At 39.4% G+C, this 26,642-nt stretch overlaps 1 protein-coding gene across 8 annotated transcripts in view; it reads left to right on the top strand.

Annotated features, from left to right (window-relative positions):
* Positions 1-26,642, top strand: part of FGFR2 (fibroblast growth factor receptor 2) — a 131,195-nt gene that overhangs the window by 13,447 nt on the left and 91,106 nt on the right. For 5 of the 8 annotated variants that reach the window (XM_063132743.1, XM_063132745.1, XM_063132742.1 and 2 more), the window contains exons 3-5: positions 13,303-13,566; positions 15,335-15,409; positions 25,199-25,368. In XM_063132743.1, the coding sequence (XP_062988813.1) occupies positions 13,303-13,566; positions 15,335-15,409; positions 25,199-25,368 (509 nt within the window). The remainder of the gene's footprint in view (positions 1-13,302; positions 13,567-15,334; positions 15,410-25,198; positions 25,369-26,642) is intronic. The other 3 variants (XM_063132748.1, XM_063132747.1, XM_063132746.1) reach the window with 1 other exon arrangement.

Genomic DNA, 26,642 nt, shown 5'->3' with positions numbered 1-26,642 from the left:
AGTTTGCTTCATGGTTTAAAAGCACCTTGCTTTTTGAATGGATATCCACTGTTCAGAATCTGGATCTTATCAGCATGTGGCATTATTGAAAAATAACCCTTTTCTTTATCCTGTGGCAGAAATGTCGTTTACATATATGAAACAATTTCAGATGTGAGAACACTGAAGAATGACTAGCAAAGAGAAAACAGGCTTATAAACATAATGACATAATAAGGGCTTTCATGTGGGAGGAGAGACGGAGCAGTGAGGGATGGTGATGACATTTTGTGAAAAACTCTTTTATTTTCTGTGCTACTTGGGCAAATATTACTTTATCACATTTATAGCTGTTGTTTTTCAGTGGCACATACTGCAGAAGAATATTCTCACTCTCTGTGGAGGTTGAAAGACCCCTCTGCATCTGCCTAAACATTTCTACTCAGTCAAGAATAGAACTTAAAGCTTGATGAGACTGTAAATCAGTTAATTTAAAGAGGGTGCAATCCTATGCTTATTTATTTATTTATTTATTTATTTATTTATTTATTTATTACATTTTTATACCGCCCAATAGCCGAAGCTCTGGGCGGTTCACAAAAATTAAAACCACAATAAAACAACCAACAGGTTAAAAGCACAATTACAAAATACAGTATAAAATTTTAGACAGAAAAAAGTCCTACAACTCCCAACATGCCACAGTGAGCATGGCTGGCTGAGGTTTGGTGGGAATTATAGGATTTTTAAAAATGTCTAAACATGCATAGGATTGCATCCTAATTGAACTGTGGACCTCATTTACAAAGTCAAATTACAACAATTGGATATTTTTGGATTTCAGTGATGTTTAGCTGTTTGCTAGCGGAACTCCAACTTTACTGAAATCAAGGACAGACTCCTGTGAACCTAGAGTCACAGTGAATTCCTGAATTCACAACTTCCTTTGAAGTTGATCAGGATTTTATCCAGGGATTTTTAAAGCAACACCATTTATGAAAAATGTAAATACAGCAAAGGCTCAGTGAATTGCAAGAGCCTTTTGGAGCTCATGTCTGAGCACATCTTCAGAAGCCTTGGAATTTAGCGTACCTGCTTAAATATGTTCTTTCATTCATGAATTATTGATACAGTCCAGTCAGTTAGTTAGACTAGGATATATGATACAAAATCCACTGACTAAAATATGGCGTAATTTGATTGCAGTAATTTTAAAGTAGTTTTGCATGGGTTGGTTGGTTCTTTCCTCGTGAGTTTGCCTTCTGAGGGCCACTATGGCTGTTTTCAGCTTTACTCTAGGGTAGGTGCAGAGCCTTCATTTGGGATCCTAGCATGGTGGGGTGGGGTAAGAAAGCTTTCAAGACTTGGATTGGGGCCACTTTCCTTCTTCTGGTATAAAAATGAAAAGAAGACAGAGATGCCAAACACACATTTAAAGTGTTCTCTGCGTTGGCCCTAAGATTGTCTTTAAATTTCTGTTTGCACAGTAATTTATGAGACCCCAGTTCTTAGAGCAGCCTTCCGGCACTGATATTATGCAAATAATAAATCATATTTGCACACTGGCATATGTTTGCTGTAAGCATGCCATTGCATCTTGTAATACCAAGTTTTCTCCTGGGAAAAAGAACATAAGAAGAGCCCCATTGGATCAGACAAACATTATTGGGTCTAGTCCAGCATTATGTTTCCACAGTGGCCAGCTGGATGCCCATGGGATGCCCACAAACAGAACATGAGTGCATTAGCATTCTCTTGCCCATTTCCCCCAGCAACTGGTATTACTAGAAGTAATTTATAGCCATTACGACTAGCCATTGATAGCTGTATCCACGAATATGTCTTATTATCCTCATGGTTAAATGGTATCATTTAGACTTCTAAAACAGTAGCTGTGGTTAAGAAGAAGAAGAAGAAGAAGAAGAAGAAGAAGAAGAAGAAGAAGAAGAAGAAGGGGACCAACCACCCTGAACTCTCCTGCCATACAACTTGAATGCTGCCCAGATATTATTTCAGATTATGAGATGCAGTCACGTTTTTCTGCCAACGTCATCATCTGAGCATTTAGGATTTTCCCAAGCTTCCATAACTGCAGCACAGCCAAATGTGGCAAGTACAGAGAATTGGCAATGTAGTCAGGATGTGTACTTTTCCTTACATGGTACACATACATACGCATGCATTTTGTCAATAGAAAGTTAGATAGTGTAGACTTTAGGCTTAGGCAAAATGTTGCAATTTACCAGGGTGGGACAACATAGAATAGATGCCAAGAGGTTGCATTTCCTTGTCACTTTCACATGTGAATTTTTTCTTCTGAACATATATTTTTGAATATATGGAAAATGTTATTTTCTGAGATGTGATAAATATTGATCAGATCTCTGGGGGTTATGTTTATGATAGGGAAAATCGACTTACGGGGACTCTTCCTTATTAAAAAGAGAGTGTGTGTGAGAGAAAGAAGAGAGAGAGAGAATTGGGCTGCAGTCTGTCCTCTATTGTTTTTGTGTTAGCTCTTTTAAGCAGTAGTCATCTGTAATAATTCTGTATAATGCACATGGAGGGGGTTGTGCCTCAAAAATGGCTTTTAAACCTGATCTACATTCCTATAATAGAGTGAATCGGGAATCTGACTTCACACATAGAAAAGCAACTTAGTTGAACTGAATAATTACTTTAGACACATATTTGATAAATAGCAAGCTCACTCTTGACCTTCTCTCACCCATGTTGTCTGTTGGGAAACCCGCTGGGCTAGTTAATTTGGTCTCTCCTTGGCATTTAATTCCCTTACTCCTTTTCAGCTGATATTCAGACAAGCTGTCCCTAGGTTTTTAAATAGCACAATCACTACATTAAATTATCTTTCATTTTTTAGTGTCACTTAACATCTTTCCAAGGAACAGGTTAAGCTTTTAAAACTTAGATTTAAATTGAGTGTCGCCATGACCCAGTGAGTCTTCTTCCATGGTGTTTACTGATAGATGCTACAGAAGTGTACAAAGGGCAAGTGCTGTATTTAGGAACTGAAACCAATACAAAGTAGTCTTCAGACTTCATAGTTCTGGACTGAATTTCAAGATTATGTGGAATAAAATAATGTATTTATTCAAACGCCACGGCGCACAAGACTAGATTTTCAAATAAGCCTTTGTATTTCAAATTTTCAGTAGTTGAATTTTTAAACTCAAATTTTATGTTGAGTTCAGAACTTTATTTGCACATATTAATTTTCTCATATGTACCCACCTAAGTGGTGGATTATCCTTCCCAGAGAGGGTCCCCTGGTCTCATTAGTATCAGGTGAAGACCTTTCTGTTCAACCAGGCATTTTAAATAACACATCTAATCTGGGCATCTCACTTTTAAAATCTGTGTTTTTAATTGAGTTTTCATTTTGGGGGTTGCTATAAGGTTTGGGTTTTGTTGCAGCTTCTGTTGCTTTTGATTTTAGGGTTTTATGTTGTTGTTTTAAAAAGAAGAAGATAGTTTTTATGTTTCTTGGTTGTATGCCTCATGTGGCATGCATGCAAATGTAATAAATAAATAATAAATAATTCTAGATACACTTAAACTTTGTAGCTCAGTGGTACAGCACATGCTTTGCATGCAGTCCCAAGGATCTCTAGGTAGGTTTGGGGATAATCCTTCTTTGAAACCCGAGAGAGCTGTTGCCAGTCAGCATTTTCTTTTTAAATTTAGAAATATTTCCATACTGCCGATCCTGTAAAACATCCAGGCAGGAATAAAACCATATTAAATATTTTATTTATTTATTTATTTATTTATTATTGCATTTATATCTCGCCCTTTTTCCTGTTAGGGAACCCAAGGTGTCGTACATAATCCTCCTCCTCTCCATTTCTTCCCCTCCTTATTGTTTTATTATTGTTTTATTAGAATGTAAGCCTATGCGGCAGTGTCTTGCTATTTACTGTTTTACTCTGTACAGCACCATGTACATTGATGGTGCTATATAAATAATAATAATAATAATAATAATAATAATAATAATAATAATTTTATCCTCACAACAACCACCCTGTGAGGTAGGTTGGGCTGAGAGTCTGTGACTGGCCCAAAGTCACCCAGTGGGTTTCCATGGCTGAGTGGGGACTGGAACCCAGATCTCCCAACTCCCAGTCCAACAAAATTGTGGGGGAAACAAGGTTGTGGGAGGCTGATCTAGGGTGTGTTCTTAGCAAAGGTGAGACTAGAAAATACTTATTTATTATTTATTTATTTAAGAAATTACTTACCAGCTTTTCATTGTTAAATAATCCCAAATTAAGGTACAAGCAATAAAACATAGTAAAGTCAAACAGGGGAGAACACTAACAGACAAATAGTGGTTTACATGATGTGAACAAAGAACAGAGAGGAAAATTCAATCAAAAGCCTAGATAAACAAATGGGTTTTTAACTGGTCCTGAAAGCTTGTAAGGTTTGGTGCTGTCCATATATTAAGGAGAAAAGGATTTTCAAAGTGGGGGTGCCTGTATGGAGAACCCTCTGACTTGGGTTGCTACACATTGAACTCCAGACAAATGTGGCACAATCAAGAGGGCATTCCCCCCCCCACCCCACAGTGTTGATATATGGGCAGTTGCAACCTTGCTAATCCAGATTGGGGCTGTAGCAGGAGGAAAGTGGTTAAATCCCCAATTTTTCTTCCCCCACCAGGGTCCTGATCTACATTGGTGCTCTCGTCTAGCTATTTACTCTGAGGTGCTTCCAGATGAGGCTTTTATGGCACTATCACTCTGCCTCGGTCAAGATGATGTATAAAACTCATGACCTTCCCATGGTTTTCCACCACTTCTGTCTTTTTCTTACCAGGAAAAAAACATGCTAAGGAAGAAAAGATAGAATAGCTACACAAGGCCTTCTTGTGGTAGCATTTACTTTTGTAAACCACCCAGAGAGCTTCAGCTATGGGGTGGTATATAAATGCAATAAATAAATAAGGAGCTCTCTGTCTGTAAGTACCTCAAACAAACAAGCAAACCCATTCACATAATTTCTAATTGTGAGAATGGTGTCATGTCTAGTTTGTCCCTAAGCTGGTGGCCATCACCACATCATGTGGCAGTGAATTCCATAAATTATGTGTGTAGAAGTACTTTCTTTCACCTGTCCTGAGTCTCTCGCCCATCAGTTTCATTAGATTACACTTCATTATCATATTATGAAACAGGGACAACAACATCTCTCTCCACTTTCTCTCCATCATGTATAATTTTATAACCATCATTTCTTTCTCCCTTGCCAAGACATGTGGGCCATGGTGAGAGCCTTAATTAGTTCTGGGGTCTCCAATATGGCCCAGGTGATAATCAATGTGCCATTGGACATTTCTCTTGGTGCTCCACCAGACTCTCTGTCTCTCCTGCTTTTTATTTTATTTCTTAATTATTATTATTATTATTATTGTTATTATTAGGCTGGCATGACTGTTTTACTGGGAGGCTGGCATGAGTGTTTTGTGATTGGCCATACCTACCATGGTTGTCAGTGCACTTCAATAACGCTATAAAGCAGTAGTGGGGCTCCTGCCTCTTATATACTGCTTTCATAGTGCTATATCCTGCTTGGTGTAGATCCATGTACATTGATGGTGCTATATAAATAAATAAATAAATAAATAAATAAATAAATAAATAAATAAAAATAATAATAATAATCTGGCCTTTGTTGCAGCCCTGCCCATTTTAGATCGCAAGCTCAGCCAATGAGACTACTATAGTGACATCTTATAGAGCCGTCATGCTGTGCTGTGGTATAATCCCAGCTGGCACCTGAAGCTGAGGAATCCTCACCCAGGGCAGAGCAACTTGTTCGGTGGGGGAAGGGCCTGCCCACTGACCCCAAACGGGCCAATTTTCTGTTTCCGGAAAATGACTAGCGAGATCTGTTTTTGAGGCACGCTGTAGCTTGAACTAGTTTTATATGCTTGCTGGTTCACATTATCTTTTTTTCCCTTCTGAAAATGTTTCAACTATAACTGAGTCTAGAAAGTCTGCCTGGCTGGAATGAGGCTACGTGAAGCAGAATCTTGGTTTGCCTTTTTTAAAAAATACGACTGTTAACAGAACAGCAGGCTTTTATTTCTCATTTTTGCATTTCCAGATTTAGGAGGTCTCCTATAAAGGGGTGGAAATTCTGCTCTTAGTTTTAGATCGATCTGCCTCCAAATACAAGTAGTGAAACGGCTTTGTTCCCAGGCTCTTTCCTCCTTTGTACAAACAAAAGATCTTGAATTTATCGCACTTTCCTGCTTGTATATTCTAATTAAAGTTCCCAGCGTATGACTTTGGTATTTAGTCAAAGACTTCAAAAACAGCCAAATTCCTTTCCTTTGCATTGTTCTGCTACTGAAGGGTTTTTTTCGTTGTTGTTTTTATTGAGAAGGATATAAAAAAATGCCTCTCTGCTTTTTGTGGGGCTGTCCTTGGCAGCAGAGGACCCTTATCATCCAAGAGGATGTTTACGATGGGCTTACTGAATATTCATCAGCACAGCTGGAAAAGTTGATAGTTGCACAGAAAGTCCCACATATGGACAATGTGGTTTTGAAGCTTGTGTCTTTCTTTTATTAATACTGAAATCATTTTGCTAGATGGTGCATACACCTTTCGCAAAAATAAAAATAAAAATAAAACGGCCCATGGCTCTTTTTAATTTAATTTTAAGCTGGTGGAGTCTGTCAATACATGCATGCACGTGATTATGTTTGCATAGGGGAAATTAGATCAGGTATGGGGAATGAGTTGCCCTCCAGATGTTGTTAGACTGCAAATCCCATCATCCTTGGGCTCATGGGAGTGGTAATCCAAAAGTATCTGGAAGGCCATCCTTTCTATAGCTCTTCATTCCTACACTCTAGCTCTGTCTTTCCAAACCTGGTGCCCTCCAGATGTTTTGAACTACAATCCAATTTACCATGCTGGCTGGGGCTGATGGGAGTGGTAGTCCAAAACACCTGGAGGGTATTAGCTTGAGGAAGACTGCTTTAGCTCCTGACCTCTCACAGTGAACTGGTTCTTTCTCACTTGTATGGTCTGGCTCCTTTCCCCTTGATTGGATTCCATCTGCCTTATACCATCATTTCACCAGCTGATGGGATAGGAAATGAGCTATATAAATTATGCAGTCAAGTTTCCTGCATTTGGGAAATTGCAGGGTCTAGCAGCAAGAGAACTGCTAAATTAGAAGCTGGAATGGTTAACACATTCCCCCTAAAGCCTAATCAATAGAGTGAACTCCAGGCTGGCAGAGAAATGGGTCAATGGATTACATGGGTATTCCCTTCCATAATGTTCTTACTTTTTTGACTGCAGCATGGTTTTAACACATCCATTCAACTCTGTCGATTTCACAAAGAAGCCAGGTTCTGGGTTTCTCCTTTCAGGGAATTCTTCTCCCCAAAATTTTTTTCTTCTCATTTCCTTAAAATACGAGAGCAATACTTTCGGCCCTCCAGATGTTTTGGCCTACAACTGTTAGTCCTGCAGTGATTGTATTTGATGGGTGAGTAGCTATCTTGTATAGTGCTTTAGTTAATCCACAGCAATATCTATGTAGGACTGATTCGTTATTACATTGCAGTGTGGTTGCTGCTTCTGACTGCTCAGGTCCAATGCCAAATCAATAAACATTTGAAATGCGGAGACTGTGTGGCTTGGGCAAGCAACATGGTTACTTCCCACACTAGTATCATTGCCTTCCAAGGAGGTGCATGGATGGTAACGTTCGTTCAAGAATTGGCCTTTGACAGATACGACAAGAAGAAGGATTTATTGTGATCCACCTTGCATAAGGCTGAAACAGGTCACACCAGTTAAAGGGGGAACTATTTACCATATAAGAGAAGGATGATGCTTTATTTATTTCATTTCATTTATTTTATTTTTAATAGATGGCATTTGCTTAATGTTTCTGGTCTGTGTTTATAAAATGTGTTCCATTAGATTCCATGGCTGGATGATTAGGGATTAGCTGTAAGCAGAGACCTGTTGAATTTATTTTAAGAGTTTGCTAGTGGTATAATATTACTGAGGATAGGGTTTTAGCATAGCTGTTTTCTTCAATCCAGTGTGATGCTTTCTTAAAGTAAGCTATAGTGGATGCATTTTTATAATTCTTGTAGGATTTTTAGTATGAGATGGGTTTTAGTCTTTATCTTATTGAACAGCTAGTCTTAGGCAGCAGTCCTATGCATCAGGAATGTGTGACCCTTAAGATGTTGGTGGACTGCAATTCCCATCGGCCATTGCATGTCTAATTGAACTCATTGGCGCTTACTTCTGAGCAGACATGCCTAGGAGTACACTGTAAAACTGAGGATCTACTTCACTTTATATTTTAGAGGCACCTGATATAGAAAACATATTTTTCAGCTGCAGTATTTGAAAGCGGGCAGGGTTAACAGCAGTTGTGAAACATGTCAGTCCATCAGAATTTTTTTAACAATGGCTAGAATCAAATGTTAGTCCTATGTAAAGTAGACCATTGAAAGGAATGAAACTTGTTAGTCATGACTAACTTAAGTCTCATTCACTCTATGTAGGACTGACATTCAATACTATCCAATGTCTCCAGAAGATGGCCATTTATTTATTTTTTTACTTGAGAGACTTTTTCTGGCCTTACTAAAATACACAGGCAAGTTCTGCAACTTTCTGCTGAACAGTTTCTTAACCATCAATAAGTTCTTTTTGTAACAGATGTGGGCCATAGCTAGATGGGGCGAAATCCCGGGGTGATCCCGGGATTCAACATCTGCTTCCACTTGATGCACAGTGGATCCTGGGAGCAGGGAGGGATGATCCCTCCCTTGCCCCCGGATATCGCCCTACCCTTTCAGCCCACTTTTTCCATGGTCTCGGGATGATCCCGAGACCATGGAACGTGTGGGTATGCATGTGTCGCGGTTTGTCCTGGCTCCTCATGGTTACTCTCAAGGAGCTGGGAACCGTGCATGGGGCAGAGAGCTTCTCAGGGGCTCTATGCCCATCGGGGGTGGTGTGGGGAATTTTTTTCAAAAAACCCCTACCTTTTAGCGCATGAGCGTTCGTGTGCTGCTTCTGTTTTCTTTAAAAAAACCAAAATGGCGGGCGCATTGCCCTCTTCCTCTGACGTCGTCACACGCCATGTGTAAACAGAGGGGGATATCTTGCGATAACAATATCATGAGATCCTCACCCCTCCATTGCGCTAGACCCGTAGGTCTAGCTGAGGTCATGTATATTTCCTGGCCATAAAAACTGGAATATAATTGATTTTGTTTCTTAAAAAAGAACTGCCTTTCACGATGAAGCCAAGATCTTGATCCAGAAACTAGGCCTGTGCCCACGTCACTACTTTTTCATCCATGTTTTGAAAGTTCATGCATACTCTTGAGTGTCAGTAGCACAATCACCTGTTCACTGCTGCATGGCCCCCATCTCTACAACAGAAAGAAATGAGTTCATGCAGCTACAGTTGTGAGGGAAGGACTTTGTCAGTTGCGAGCCTCTTCTACGGCACGGGCAGTGGATGTGTTACAAAGAACTGAAAAAACAGAAATGACTTCTGCTTTGCTTGCTTCTCTTGAAATGCGAGAACTGGGAGTGAATCCAGATGCCATTTATCAAGTGGCAACTTACTACAGTGTGCATGTAACCACTTAGTACACTGGTTGTCTCGAATGTCCTGTCAAGTGGTGAGGAAAACTTTACCACACATCAGCATCTGATCAGAAATCTGGAGAGGCAGGGGAATGGCAATATTCTTCACCCCACTTAGCAAGATGTTACAGATGACCAGCTTACCAAGTGGCGATGCAGTAGAAATGCTGAACAAAGAAGAAGAGGTGGCCTGTTCCAATTCTTGCCTTGCTTCTTTGTAATATTTCAACCAGCTCTGAGTAATAAGTGGTGGGATTGTCTGGAAAGAGAACCTAGGACAACCGCTTTAGGGAGAAAGGGGTTAGTTACTTGCCTAGCACCAAGGTGCCTTGCTTGCTTTAGTGCTAACCTTGGAACATGGGAAGTATTCCCACGCACAGGCACATTGCACAGAATAGAGTGTTTCCTGCTAGTCATGTGATCTGGTGCAGAACACTGTGCTGAAACGCCTCCCCTTTGTGTGCTGGGGAGCTGGGGATTGCATGGAAGCAATCCCCTTTCTTCAATTCACAATCACCAAGCAAAGTGGGATAAGTCTGCACAGAATGACTGCTGTAAGTCAGCGCGGGAGCTGGTCTCCCATTGTTTTTGCGCTAAATCTCATGTAAGCATAAAAAGTATTTACTAGCTTGGCCCAGAGCATCACAGTGGGAGATGGGTTAATTCTGCAGAGCCGGTTAGTTTCCACATTGGCTGCGACTCCTAAGTGCTTAAACCTGTAGGACTTTTCACATGAAAGAATTGGACAGGGTAATGCTGCAGTATCCCACCTGTTCTCTGTTTGCTTTTGGGCACACTGTCAAAAACTGCAGGGAGATTTTTTTTATAGGCAAGCGTTATAAAAAGTGACAGCCTTTAAGTGCTTCTAGATTTGAAGTTGGCAAAACAAAGACTTACCTGAAATAGTTCTAGACTTTCAAACATCAATTATTTATATCACAACAGTTCTTGATATTTAACTTTTGTCACGACATTCTCCATCATAAGGAAAATGTCCCTTCTTTTTCTGATCTTCAGGTTTAAGGGTAACACTTATATTGCCAAAATAACATCATCTACACACAAGAGAAAGCTATCAGGAGACTTGGGGGAGCCCAAAGGTTTGCAGAAGTATAAATAACCTTTAGGAAATCCTAAAGGGAGGAAAATAAATCAAGGAGGATGGAGCATGCTCAGTGGCCACTGAATGCTGACTAACTGGAATAGTAAACAGGGACATTCTACACTTCCTTGTCTTTTTTGATTCATTAGCAATTTCTTTACCAAATCTGTTTAAATTTGATGCTTCGCTTTTGAAAGGATTCAATGGACACTTAAAAAAACCACAACAGTTTGTCTTGGCATACAAGTGCTGTTAGAATAATAGATACATGCAACCATTTTGGACATAACGTTCCAAACTTTTTAAACCAGGAAACTGGGAACAAGTATTTGGCCTGAGTGCTCTTCCCTCAATCTTCCTCTTTTCCCTTCACATACTTGTTTTGGTTCTGAAGCTATAGTTTCTTTTAAAGCTATAGTTCCCCTTTATATCCAATAAGGGGAACTGTGATTTAGACCCTGTTCAGATGACTAAGCCACAGAGGTTTTGAGCTAAACATTATGGATTAGGGTGACCATATAGAAAGGAGGACAGGGCTCCTGTATCTTTTACAGTTGTATTAAAAAGGGAATTTCTGCAGGTATAATTTGTATATATGGGGAACCTGGTGAAATTCCCTCTTCATCACAACAGTTAAAGCCCTGCCCTCTTTTAAATCTGGTCACTCTAGTATAGCTCCTGCAGCTTTAACTGTTGTGATGAAGAGGGAATTTTACCAGGATCTCCATATATACAAATTACACCTGCTGAAATTCCCTTTTCTATGCAACTGTTAAAGATACAGGAGCCCTGTCCTCCTTTTTATATGGTCACCCTAGATTAGCATGTTGTATGAGCCATTCCTAACCATGGTAGCTAAATAACCATGGTTTAAACATGCTCACTAACAATTTGCTGCAAAAGAGTTAGTGGCCTAACCATGGCTTAGCGTGTTGTCTGAACAGGCTCTTAATTTTGGTTTACTAACTAGGCTCTTAAACTATGGTTTGCTCCTGCTTTAAAGTCCTGATTAGTAAACTTACTTTAAAGCACAGTTTGCCATTTCAGGTGTAGCACGGAACTGTGTTTTAAAAGGACTGTTGGGAGGGGAGCATGTAGGTGTTATCATTCCTGGCTTAATTAACTATAGTTTATAAAGCTGGGAATGTTACCTCCAAACTCCCCTGTTGTAGCTATATATGTTACACTGTTTTTTTGGATTAGTCAGTAAATCCCCTCATTAGACACCCTGAAAAATGGGTAACTTGTTATAATGATGCATTTAGCCTTTTGAAGAAGAAAAAAAGCGCTTTTTAAAGACTTTTGTAAATTGTCGGCCCACCTAAGCTCAGTAAAACAAATTTATTATACCAAATAGAGTGAATTGAAGTGGTTATGGAGAATAGTGTCAACTGTTCTATAAAGTAAACCAGCCTGGCTTGTTCTGAAGTGTCAGCAAACCTAAAATCAATCGTTGGCTCTGTGACTTTTTTGCTACATTTCTTGGATTTAACCTTTTACTGATATAAAATATATATGTAGAAAACAGTCCGTTCTCCATCTGGAGAATGCTTTCTTTCCCCCCTAATAACCCTCTGTTGGTGAAAAATATAACACCTGTATAATGGATTGATGGAATCCATAATTACCCTAGTAAGTTTATAAAAAAGAAAAGTGTAAAACTGTATTAGTGTTCACAGAAGACTTTCTTGCCAAAGCATTTTGAGCTGTTGAAAATTCTGAGGCCCAGTTTTAAAATCCAAACATCCAAGTCTTAATATTTGTATAAAGGCACAATTTAGACTTCTCTGGATGCTTAGAATAGCAGTCATGGTCATATTATATGATCCTTGATAGTTCAAATTAAATGAAAGACTATGAGAACATTTTTTTTACTATGGCACAGTAAGTAGTGCTCCTGCAGTGCTGTTATAAGAAATGCATTTGAACACTGTTATAAGAAATATGTATGTCTCTTAATGAAAAGTGTTCATATTGGTTTCATAGATGGCCTTCCTTTGTTCTAGAACTAAAACAGGATATTTGTTTAGAAACAATACTGAGGATTTGTTGTTCATATACCCCTTTCCTAATGTGCATTCAGTGGCCTGAGACACTTTAACATATTAGCAAAGAAGACAGAGCATCCAGTGGAACCTGAAATCCTAATTTTGTAAGCCCTGAAACTTTGTAAACCCAGACCTTACTTCAACAGATGCAGTTACCAAGTTATTGTGTGTGGCATATAGTTAAGCTACTCACTTCCTCTTCTGAGTATAGCAGATACCTTATCCAGGGCTGAAAAGTATATCTACCTCCTTGTATTATCTACTTTTTATCCTGGTCCTATAAGTTGGCAACACAGCAACATTTATGGAATACATCTTTTTAATCCATGTTGCTTGCCTTTTCCAATTTTACGAAAGTGGCTGGTGGTTGAGACTGTTTGCTTTTTATGTCCTTTTTTAAAAAATGGATAAAAGCATCTTCATTGACAGTTGGAAATATTTGTTTCCCCACTTTTTATTTCTTCATCCTTGTTCTCTGTCCACCTATCTTCCACTTTTGCAGAGCCACCAACCAAATATCAAATCTCTCAGCATGATGTAGTCTCTGCACTTCCAGGAGATAAACTGACGTTGCGCTGTCAACAGAAAGATGTCAGCATGATCACTTGGACTAAAGATGGGGTCCGTTTGGTGTCCAGCAATCGAACAAACATTACTGGGGAATACATGCAGATTAAAGACACTACACCAAGAGATTCAGGCCTTTATGCTTGCACGGTTAGGACTGTAGACAGTGATCCCTTCTACTTCATTGTAAATATTACAGGTGAGTTTGTTAGCATGTAACTTTTATTATGTGCAAACAGTTCTTGTCTAAATTAACTGTATATGAATGTAAGGCCATATCCTGTTAAAGCATGAAAAAGAAAATGCAAGGTACATTTTTGATCATATGTAGCAATCTTTAAATACCATCCTGCCTTGTCCAAACTGAAGTGGGTGGTAACTAGAGAGGGCATTTTCAGTTATAGTGACTATATACTGAGTAAACAATGTCCTCCCCTGGGAGGTTCACCTGATGCCAATATTGTTTTTTCTTAGGCATCAAACATTTGTTTTATTCGCTCAACCTTTTAAAGTACTTTTATGTACTTTTAACTAGTACTGCTGACTGCTCTTTTCTCTGCTGGATCTTTTATATGTAGTTTTACATACTTGTACTTATCATTGCTTTAAACCTTGTAAACCATCCGTTTTGATAAAGGGTGTTAGCATATGAATATAATCATATGTTTTATAGGAATAAGAATAAAAACTCATTTCTTTAGGTTAAATCCTAGTGTAAATTTAAGAAAGCTTCACTGAGTTTTGATGTTGCCTCCCTCACACCATTTAATGTATCCACAAATTCTATGTTGTGCAAAATCTACAAAGAACCATGAGAAAATGAGTAAATTGGTTCAAATGAACAATAATATATGCAAGCATATTTTAGATGTATGTATGTATATGTGCTGTGGTTTGCAACAGAGTGATAAAAAGAGCAATCTTATACATACTTACCAGTGAATTCACTGGAGCTTAAACCCAGATAAGACGAGGATGATTAGGGGTCTGGAAACAAAGCCCTATGAGGATGAGGAAACAAAGCCCTATGAAAGAACTGGGCATGTTTAGCATTGAGAAGGGAAGACTGAGGGGAGACATGATAGTACTCTACAAATACTTGAACGGTTGTCACACAGAGGGCCAGGATCTCTTCTCGATCATCCCAGAGTGCAGGACACGGAATAATGGGCTCAAGTTACATGAAGCCAGATTCCAGCTGGACATCAGGAAAAACCTCCTGATTGTTAGAGCAGTATAGCAATGGAACCAATTACCTAGGAAGGTCATGGGCTCTCCCACACTAGAGGCATTCAGGAGGCAGCTGGACAACCATCTGTGAGGCATGCTTTAAGGTGGATTCCTGCATTGAGCAGGGGGTTGGGCTCGATGGCCTTGTTGTTCAAAAGGTGCTTTATTTTTTAATTTATGCATCCAAAACTCTCTCTCTCTCTCTCTCTCTCTCTCTCACTCACTCACACACGCACAGAGAGAGAGAGAGAGAGATACACCCCTAAACTATGAATGCATTTCAATGACTATTAAAGAAACTGTCCTTTTTAGTTTTCTGTGAAAGAAAAAAGATGATTTTTTTAAAATTAGAAACTTTGTTTTGAGATTTCCATGGCTAAGATCCAACAAGCATGCGTGTGTGTGTGTATATATATTTTGTTGGATCCTGGTCATATACACACACATGCAGGGGAGAACAATGTACACAGTTGGAGGTTCCTAAGCTGCAGAAACTTCAAAGAACCCCCCGGCTGTGCACACAGTTCTTCCTCACACAACCATATATCTTCGTTGGACTGCGGCCTCATTTTTTTTTAAAGACATACTTGAGCACATTCAGCCATAAACTCTGTGATACTGGTACTCTTAAAGAAAAACCGTTCCAGATGTACTTTTCAAAAATCCAGACCACAGAAAATAGGTGTTTGCTTACAATATATAGCAGGTGAACAATTTTTAAATTTTTTAAACTTCAGATGTTCTTTCATCTGGAGATGATGAAGATGACAATGACGGCTCTGAGGATTTTGTGAATGACAACAACCAGACCAGTAAGTAACTCTGAAGGTGACCAGCCAGATCCATATAGAGTTCTCTCCCACTAACCCTTTTCACTCTTCTCAAGGATTTATTCCTTGGCTCTTAAATGCATGAATTATCTATTAGCAGCAGTTTTCCTTCTGCTTTTGTGTATTTCTAGCCTTTGAAACATTGAAATAAAACTATTATCATATTCTTGTCTGCTTGTTTATTCTTTCTTAGTTGCTATTAACTTTTTAGCGGTTCTCCTTTTTTAATTAAATGTTTATTTCAGTTTACTGATATCTCTTCTTCCTTCATTTCTGGATCTGCTTAGTGATCTCCTGTAATGACAACACATAAGCGAAAGTTATGAAACTGAGTTAAATTAAACTAATCTTGTAGTGAAAACAAACAAACAAACAAAAAAACGATTAAAAGGGAATTAATGATGTCATACAAGGTCTGTCTTCCATAATAATGACAAAGCCCAGCCCCAAAGACTATATTATGCCTGGTTAGCAGTTTAGGCAGATGCTTCCAGGGTATTCACACAACACAACAGTTGATCAGAATAATCTGAAACCAAAGATTGCTTCTAGACTCCTGTCTCTTCATAATGTGGTTTGTATTGCCATGTCAGGTCCACCAAATATCTCTGACTGGGCAGGTGTACACTGGCAGCAGAATGAGGTGACCTTTCTAAGGTTGTAGTGTGGAATGTACAACGCAGGAATAGAGTCACAGATCAGTACAGATATAGCCACATTTTTATTGGTTCCCTATGTAAAGTGCTGCCTGAATGTAGTAAACTTCCAGGGAAAAATTATATCCTAGTTGATATGCTCACTTTTCTACTTTCAGGGTTTGTTCATTTACATTGGCAGAGCGTTCCAAAATGTATCCCCCACCAGTGGTTTGAAATAGTACAGTCCAGGATTCTGTCAATTTAGCCTAATCTACACCTTAGTCATTTTGCTGTATCTGTTGACAATACCAAAGTCTCTGCTTTGCCTCCTGTCAGTTTTGTGACACATTGGATGCATTCGTCATAAGGCCATGGCTGGGCACTATGAGAACCAAGGCCTCACACTCTCTTTTCTCTTTACATCCTGAGATTACTAATTCCCAGTTTGTCTGAACAGACAAGTTATGGTTTCTGCTTGCTTACAAACCAGGATCAGAAGTTACAAACCAGGACTGAAACAATAGCATGTGAAGTGGGAATGTGTGAGCCTAAGGCTTGATCCATGCAAACCATGATCTGAACACCCCATTGTTCCTTTTGTACTTTTTGTTACTCCTCATGTTGTTTGCTGGTACTCCAATTCCAGTGTCCATATTTCTTTATGAAAACTATACAATGTAACATAGGCTTCAGTGGCTTCCAATGCAGTTGTGATGACTGCTTTCCAAATTTCTTGTCATAACTAGACTTCCAAAGTACTATATTGACATTTGGAGAAATGGATTGATTCATTTCTGGTCATAACTGGTTAATATCATCCTTCTTGTTTTGGTGTTGCTGCAATATACTTCTTGCTTCTATTCATTCACCCACTATAAAATAAAATGTTCAGCTTTCAAGATGAACAGACAGGCGCCCAGTTCAAATGCTTGGCATCCCTGAAGGATTGTGTGCGGGCCATTGAACCTATGAACCATGCTGAAGAGTGAATGGATAGGTAGGATTGTATGAACACTGCATTGGAATTGAGGATCTGCTAGGTTGATGCCTCTGAAGGTTCTCTCCAAGATATCAAAGTGTCATTTTGAGAGATGTCTGCCAGAGTCAGAGACAAAGGGCCTGTTCTCACAGAGTGGAACACAAGTTTTTCCACCCACCCATCATGCGGATTTGCAAATTATGCTTGCTGGTGTGGCTTGCTTTCGTGATTAACAAGCTCCCCGACAAACATAAAACATTCCATAGGAGGCTTTTTAAACATGGCTTAACCATAGTTAACCACTGTCGCTTATTTCCCCCTAAATGAAGAGTGCAAGCCTGTTCAGACAACGGGCTAAACCATGGTTTGGCCACTAGCCCTTTTGCGGCAAGTGATTAGTGAGCATAATTAAACTATGATTATATAGTCACCATGTTTAGGAATGGTTCACATGACACAGTAAGTCATGGATCACTTAATGTTTAGTTCAACACACTTAACCATCATGGTTTAGCGTGTTGTCTGAACAAGGCTTGCTTGTGTGAATCTGGTCCAACAGTGCTAAGAATACTCTCTGTGTGGGGGTGTTTGTGAGGGGAAAGTTAATGAGAGTGTGTAAAACAGCATAGCTATTCCAAAAGGCTGAACAATTGAAACAAAGCATAGTGTTAAATTATGCAAAATACCCTCTGGCCTGAACATTTAGCATCTTTCATGCCCTTTGCTGGATAATAATCATGGTTCCGGGAGGGATACGGTTGCTTTCTGCTAATGTTAGCCTATTCACAAATATCACTCTCAGAACTGTGATATTGTGGTAATTATTTATTTCATTCTTCCTCGCGGATTGCAAAGTCTGGACTTTTGTGATTTGTAGTGGATTTATTTTACTGGCAAATTCAAATTGTTTTTATTAATGTCGTAGCTTTAGGAACGATGTAGGGATGTTATAGCTTTAGGAACAAGCCCAACCATCTGTTAGGTTTAGATGACAGGTCTCATAATGATCAGCTAACATTACAATAGGAAAGAATAGGAGAAGCCTTGCTATCTTTGGGCCTGCTTCACCCATTAAGCTAAGATAGGATTCAGCCTGGTGTGGAGCAAAGGATTGAGCTTGCATACTCTCCCTCCTATGTAGCCAGTAAGAGGACTGAACCAGGATTTCTGAAATTCCTAGCTGCTTGTTACATATAAATGGGGAATCATGGTTTAATACAAATTCTAGTCAATTGCTCAACAACAGAAACACAAACTCTGGGTTGCTTCGCTGATTGGTTTAACTAATGAAAGTTTGTTTTAAACTGCAATTTCTAATTTGTACACAAGGACAAGCCAGGAATTCTAGAAGCTGGTTAAGTCTTCCTCCCAGCCACATAGGGGGAAGAGAAGAAGAAGAATCTGTATACATGCATTTTTTCAAACCTGTTTCTATTTTGCTGTCTCTCTGTGTGTGTGTGTGTGTGTGTGTGTGTGTGAGAGAGAGAGAGAGAGAGGGATCATCAACATCATTTTGCAAAATATTTACTTTTACAGCAACTTTATGGTCTCTCTCTCTCTCACCCACACCCACACCCACACCCACACCCCAGTATCTATATTTATAGACTTTTACAACACATATTGTATATTATCAGTTGCTACCTTCTCCCGCCTTTGCAAACCTTCTTTATTGGCAGATATTCTAACTGTGACAAAACAATAGGGTAGATTAATCCAGGCAGAATCTGAATGTGCTTTTTATTACTTCCACCTATTGTTGAAATGCTTGTTTTTACTAAGAGGTGCAAAGGTAACAGGAGTACACTGTACTCCTTCTGTCACCAGCTGAAGATCTTTTTATTTTCTCAGAATTTTAGCACCTAATTTAACTTAAATTTAAACTTTGCTGTTTTAATTCATTATTTTAACCTATATCAATTTCTGCTGTGTGGTTTTATTCTGGTTGTGCTTTTTATATTGTATTTTGTAATTGTGTTTTTAGATTGTTGGCTGTTTTATTATGCTTTTCGTGGTTTTAATTTTTGTGAACCACCCGGAGAGCTTCGGCTATTGGGCGGTATAAAAATGAAATAAATAAATAAATAAATAAATAAGTGCAGAAAATAAAGAACACCCCAGATTTGATTTTGAAGGTTAACTTCTATGTGTTAAATACATTTGCTGTGTGCTTACAACCAGAAGTCAAGCTTTAGCCATCTTCAGTCTCTTAACTGGAGAATTTATCACAGATGCTTCATGCTTGATCGTGACTCCATTTACAAAGATGGGCACTGAAGAACTCCAAACTCTGCCTTATACATGGGCCTGGCCTTTGCTTTCAGTGCAATTATGTAAATTCCATCTGCACTGATGGGTATAACCAGGTTGTTATTCTGTGTTGTATTGTTTGTGGTCTGTGTCAGTTTGGGGCAAAGTGAAACTGGTTAAATTGTTTAAAAGTTTTCAAAATAGCTTAAGATATTGTTTCAAAATCTGAAAGAAGTTACATAGATCAAATGGATTAAGTATTTCTAAACAGGTTCAAAAATGTTGAGAGATGATCTATATAATCTGATGCAGTTGGGACATCTTCTTAGTCTCTTAGTCTGGATTTATTTATGATTATTTATTTATTACATCTATATCCTGCCTTTCCTCCAAGGAATTCAAGGCAGCATGCACGGTTCTTCCTGACCCCCTATTCTATCCTCACAGTAACCCTGTGAGGGAGGTTAGGTGACTGTACTAAGGTCATCCAGTGAGGTTTGTGGATGAGTGGAGATTTGAAACTGCATCTCTAGAGTCCCAGTCCAATATCCTAACCGCTAAACAGACTCTTGTTTGTTAAATTATACTTCTTACCCCCCCTTTTTCTGAAATGTAGATCCAAGCTAGGTGGCAAAATAAAACAAAATACAAACATCACAGAATGCTGTAAAAATAATACTATTTAAAAAAATGAATTTGGATCATATCAAATACCTTAACCATCTTTTGGGAGGAAGTCTTCCATTTTGTAGTTGCTGACTCACCTCCAATCATGGCAGCATAGGGAAAAGGGCACAGGGAGAGTGTAATGAAGTTAATATTTATTATTTTTTTTAAAAAATATATCATTTTATACAATCATTTCTGGAAGAGGGACCCTTCAAGGTGTTTTATAAAATTAACAAACAGCTACAAAAATAAATACCAGTAGTATTAAAAACAAAAATCCAACACAAAACCATAAAATAGCAACTACCATTGCAACAAGGTGTATGTAGTAAGGGCCAGGTATTACATAAAGAGAGGCTTTCATTAACACCTGGACCTTCCATGACCCATTCCTGACATACAACAGAGAATAAAGAATACTAATAATAAATACATAGCATGAGGTCATCCGAGGGCATGCTCCTGGTGGTTCCTCATAGACCTACCCTCTGGTTGGAGTTCACCAGGTGAAGAGCCTTCAGCGTGGTAGCCCCCCTCCTGTGGAATTCCCTGCCTCTGGAGGTCAGGCAGGCGCCAACTTTGTATTCCTTTCGGCGACTCCTGAAAATGTCGTTGTTCCAGGAAGCCTTCCCTTGATGACCAGCCACAGTTCACTTTGCATTTTGCTTTTTTTCTGTTTTTATTTATTTTTTACTTGCATACCCCTCCAAAATTTTGAATGGGGAGTGGTATATAAATATTGTAAATAAATAAATAGCATTTATTCTGTCAAGAGCTTGTACAATAACATGTACAATAATCTGTACAATAACCCAGAATGGTTATCATGGGGTGGGGTGGGGGCACAGCTTGAGAGAGAGTGAAATTCCCAAGGCTGCCTAATGCACTTCCCTTGACAAGTTATACTGCACAGGCTTTCAGGTTTATTATCTTTATGGTTTTGGGATACATCTAAAAGCCATGATGGCAGTATGTTGGAAAAGCCAAGGAACTAGAAGTTGGGTAATAAGAACCCCATCATTTCTCTTGCTAAAACGTGTTTCACTGATATTACCACTCAAAACATTGAAAAACTTGTTACTACTATTGGACTCTTGTGATTATTAGAATGTAAGCCTATGCAGCAGGGTCTTGCTATTTACTGTTTTACTCTGTACAGCACCATGTACATTGATGGTGCTATATAAATAAATAATAATAATAATAATAATAATAATAATAATAATAATAATAATTATAGAAGCCCATGCAGACTCCTGTATTTTAACTAATACCAATACTGTTTATGTACAATTTAGGGCCTTGCTAGACGAGGCCTTAGTGCGCTTTGTGGGCCGGTTTCCCTGCTGTGCGACCAGATGACGCACAGGGGAATCCGGTGCCAGGCCGCACTGAGGCCTCCTCTAACGCGCCATAAGCGAAGTCGCTTATGGCGCGCCTTTTTCACAGCCCCGGCCTCAGGCCGGGGCTGAGAAACGTCTAGGAAGGTCTGTGGCTTTTTGCGGCTACTCGCTTACTCGCAAGTAGCCGCGAAAAGCCACGGACCTGGCACAGCGCTCATATGAGTGCTGTGCCCATCGTGCCGGGGGTGTGTATGTGATCCGGGGGGTGGGAGATGGGGGAGGGAAGGCCGGACCGGCAGGAGAGGGGATGGCAGGGGGTGACGAATGGGAGATGGCAAGGGAGGACGGGGGCAACGAACGGGAGATGGCGAGGGAGGACGGGGGGCGACGAACGGGAGATGGCGAGGGAGGACGGATGGGGGGGTTAACTAAAAAAAACCCTTACCTTCTCCGGAGTCTTCGGGCCGCACGTGGCCCCTTTAAACTAAAAAAAAAAAAAATGGCGGACGCTGCAGGGCTTGCGTCATCCCTGCGCATCCAGCGCCTGGAAGCTGAGGCGGCGTGCGCTAACGTTAGTGTGCCGTGGCCCCGCCTCCCTGCCAGCTTATCCCGGCAGTTGTAACAAAGCCCTTAGATTAATTTTCATCAGGAATTTGGGATGTGTTCCAGCAGAGTTATTTGTTTGAACTACTTTTTGGAGCATGCTAGTGCTAGAACAAAAAATGTACTTGATATGTATCGAGACTTATTAGATGAATCTTTTTTGTTTATTTTGTTAATTTAACAGCTTTATTTTGGGTTTTTTAGATTTATCCATAGCATTGTTGCACTTTTGTTCCTAAGAAGTCATTTTAATGGTGCCTTCTTATATGTACCGTTCGGGATAATTAAGCATTTTATAGCCCCGCACTGTAATTTTAAATATTTATAACTTGCCTTGCCTTGCAACTGCATGTTCAAATACCCATTGATTTATTTTTAGTTAATTAGCTTCAAAGGCTACAGGCTGAAAAAAAACTAGTCACGTATCTATCATTTTAAGAATAATTTTAATGCTTAAATTTGGGATGTTTTCTTTGGGTGGGGAGGACTGCTAAAGAGCCTGTTGCTATACTCTTCTCCAGCTGTATTTTTATTTCGTTTTTTTTGGGGGGGGGAAGTGAGGTGCAGGAATGCTGATTTCAAGAACAACCATAAATGTTTGACAAATGGAAAGGTTTGTTTATTATGGAGCAGTGGCCTGCTAATAAGGGAAATGAAGCAGTACTGAGAGAGGAACAGTTATGTTTCTCAACCCCTCTGGTACTAAAAAAATTCCATAGTAAATTGCTTTATTTCAGGAAGGATCTATTGTAAAATAATTAAATGTCCCTGCTGTTAAATAGATTTTAGTCCTTAATTTTTAAACAGGTAGAAGAGTGAACTGAATTAAACATGGTCATGTTATTACTATGCAGTTAATCAAATTTCCATTATTTCCAGGAAAGGGCTGAGATTGCTATAGTAGATGAAGTCTTGGATAGATATTGAAAATCTGTACATAGCCAACTAATAGTAATTATGACGGAGACAAAATGACTCTGGCTTTCAATTTTGGTTTCACTGTTTTAGCAATAGTCTTGCTTTTCCCCCCAGTTGGTTCCCATTTTGATATACTCATTTATCTCAGCTATTGTATTGTTTTGCATTCCATCAATGATGTCTTGACATTCAGTAAAGTTATCATTGTCAAAGGGTACATCCCTGATGGGTGCTGAGAGGCCCAGTCACTTGGCACCATCAGCCATGTAAGTGGGACACTGAGAAGAGCTGCATCCATTTTGTAGGTTCTTAGTTAGCTGTTCTCTTTCCTGTCCCAGTGACATAGTGCCTAGGCTGGACTGTCATCAGTGAACATGGGGCAAAATCGATCACCTGGTGCAGAGATTAAGCATCCAGTACAAAGATATGGGATACGGCCAACAAGAAACCATGTGTTCAAACCCTGGGTTGTTTGTTCCTGAGCAACTCAGAGTTCTGTATTTGCACATCAAACAACCCAGGAATGGGGAGTCCCTGGGTTGTTGATGAAAGCAAATACAAAGTGGAAATGGTGAGCAGGTGGGAGGCAGCCTACTCATTCGTTCTGTGTGGTCCCATGGGTGGTCGTTACATGCGAACCAGGCCACTGTCATTTCCTCCTGTATTTACTGTGAATGCATGTATAACTTTCTCTGAACTTGTGGATCAAGGCAGGGATAGAATATTAACCAAAGTTATGGCCCATATGATCAAATAGGGCTCTTTTAAAGGGTATAAACATAACCTTTGGATACATCTAGTATTTATCTGAATTTCTAAAATCTGTTGTGTGCAGACAGGGAGAATAAATGATATTTACTCCTGGCCCATTCCTGGGAGTATATTAGAGGAAAATCTTATATTTAAATGGAAGCAAAACTTTTCCTGGACCAGCTCCTTCCTTTCTTCCCTTCAGAGGTGTTCTCAGGGTGGCTTACAAAATAATAAAATACAATAAAAATGACTAAGATGTACAAGCAACATACCGAAGCAGCATAAAACTATCAGCAGATATTAAATCTTGCAATTAAATGCCTGGAAAAATAGAAAGGAATTAACCTGGTGCCAAATGACATCAAAGGAGGTGGTGGGTGAGCCTCCATTCTGGAATCTGGGGACCACCACCAAAAAGGTCCTATCCTTGGTAGCTACCCACTGAAATTCAGATGGCAGGGGCACCTGAGAAGGGTGTCTGTTGAAGATCTTAGTATTTGGACAAACACATGTGGAGACAGGCAGTTCTCCAAGTACCTTATTTCCATGCTGTAGAATCTCCATCTTACTTGCTCCTTCACTGCTACCTTGCTTTTCCTTACCCCGTTCTTAATACACCTTATTGATCACCTCCTTGCCTCTTAAGTTTCTATCTTAAGTCTCTATCTTATCCATTTCATGTAGGCTCGTAAGGCCTCTGGAAAGAAGCTGTCACTTTTCGTACTGCACTGTTGGTGGCTTTGAGGCAGGGAGGGAGGGAGCTTAAGAAACATTATACTGGAATAGCCCCTGAATAGCTTCTTCGGACGACCACCTAGTTGTTCTAGGATTAAATTTGAGTAGTTTTATTATGCACTATGAAGATATTTCTTTGCTCCTCTTCAACCCAAAAATTCTGGTGCACAACTAAAACGTTGGGTTGGGTTAGGTTTGGAAAATCTGCAGATCCTTGTCTGAAAGAATTTGAATGGCTTTTTTCAGCACTGTGGGAGACATGGCATCTTTTGGGTTTGGCACTCTAAAAAGTCCATTCCCTGATGGTTACTTCCTCTTTCTTGTATAGCAGAAGTGCTAAAAGCAATCACATTTGTTAGTTATTCAGAAGACAGTTTTTATTTTTGGTAACCAAACCAAAGAACAATGAGGGCAATATTTCAAATGAAACGTTTGATTCTCACTGCCTATACACAGGCAGCTTTGAAGCTGTTGTTGTTTTTAATATAGTTTAATTACAGTGTTTTAAAGTGATTGCTATTCACCCTAAGCCCATAGGTTAAGGCAAGATGATAGTTTGAGAAAACAAACAAACACACAACCCAGTTTCTTTCTTGAATCAACTTTTCCTGAATTACCTTAAGCCATGACTAGTAAGTAATCATTCCAGCTAAAGCAGACCAGATTTTTGTCTCCAGGTACACACTGAAATTTCTAAGGTATTCGAGTGTCTTGTGTGCTTTGCCAAAGGCAACATAAATCAGCAGTGTAGAACATCAACACCCCCTTGTAAAGTATGTTGTGTCTCGTTGAAAATCCATGCAAATAACAAGGGATTCGAATCTGAGTTCATTGCAGTTTTACAGATTTTTCTGTCCCCTCTTGTGTTCCTTTTTGTAAACAGAAGGACCAAAATGGACACAAACTGAAAAAATGGAGAAGCGGTTACATGCAGTCCCAGCAGCTAACACTGTAAAGTTCCGTTGCCCAGCTACAGGAAACCCCCTACCAACCATGAGGTGGTTAAAAAATGGGAAAGAATTTAAGCAAGAGCATCGCATTGGTGGATACAAGGTAAGAGGCTTATTCTTAATATTGTAATTTAGCTGATGCCAGATGGGGTTGCTGGTGTGTGTGTGTGTATGTGTGTGTGTGCCTGCCCCATATATATATATATATATATATATATATATATATATATATTAGATAGCTTTTTATAGAAGCAGACTTCTTCTTGTGATCGCATCATCCTTGTAATAAAGCAAGTTGTAGAAGTATCATACGATGTTGCTATTTGATGGGAAACCCAGGATTCTATATCATGTAAGCTGATAAAAACTTTTATCTTTTCCATCCTTTTTAGGTCAGGGTGCCCCTGTTTTTCCACAGCTAACCTTGATAGCTGTGGAAAAACACATCCACAGCTACCATTGATGGAAGGATTGTAGCTGCATGGTCATGTGCAAACTTGGCATGCCAAAGGCCCCTGATTTGGTTGATTGGTGGTATCTCCAGTTAGAGCAGGGGAAGACCCCTGCCTGAAACCCTAGAGTGCCATTGCCAGTAACCGTAGACAATACTGAGCTCTATGGACCAATGGTCTGACTCAGCATAAAGAAGCTTCCTGTCCACTGTGTCTATAATGAAGCTCCCATTGCCCAGGTGCCTCTTTCTGCTGGATAATCCTGACTCTCTAAATATAGTTACCTTCACCGGAGTTTCAAGCAAGTGGTTAAAGCACATCCAGTAAACGAAAAAAAGATAGTGTTTTTCTTCACCTTCTTTGGAGCTTTTTTTTTAAAAAAACTTTTGCTTGTTTTCTGTTTACTGATTTTGCAAGGTCTGTTTATTAAAAGGTCAGGCTCCGCGAACAGTTGTCTTGCTGAGTTTACGGGATTAGTAGAACAACAAGGAAACAAATACAACTTTTCACTAAGATTTTTCATAGCTGTTTTCTTAACAGTTTGTGGTTTCGAACAATGACAGCCAGGAATATTCCAACTTGCAGAGGTATAGTAGAACAAAGCAAAGCTAAACCTTATGGCTTCATGATTGCAGCACACTTAATAAAAGAGCACACGAAGACTATTTTAATGGATTTTATGGTCTGTGAAATAGATGCGGGAAGCAAAATTTGAGGGAAAGTAATTGTAATTACTTAAAATGGTTTGCTTGAATTTCAAGTAGCATCAGATTTGTGGTTTCTGTTTAATCTGGGAGTTTAGAAACGGCATCTTGACTGATTAGTTGAAATGCTGAGATAGAGGTAATATTAAACCTTTAGGAACCTACTGGGGTCAGGGATAACCCTGCCTCCCAGGATTTGGTCATTTTGCTTTTCTTAAGCT

Source organism: Elgaria multicarinata, chromosome 8, assembly GCF_023053635.1.
Source record: "Elgaria multicarinata webbii isolate HBS135686 ecotype San Diego chromosome 8, rElgMul1.1.pri, whole genome shotgun sequence".
Lineage (NCBI taxonomy): Eukaryota > Metazoa > Chordata > Lepidosauria > Squamata > Anguidae > Elgaria > Elgaria multicarinata.
The sequence above is the reverse complement of the archived record's forward strand: the minus strand, read 5'-3'. Positions and strand labels throughout refer to the sequence as shown.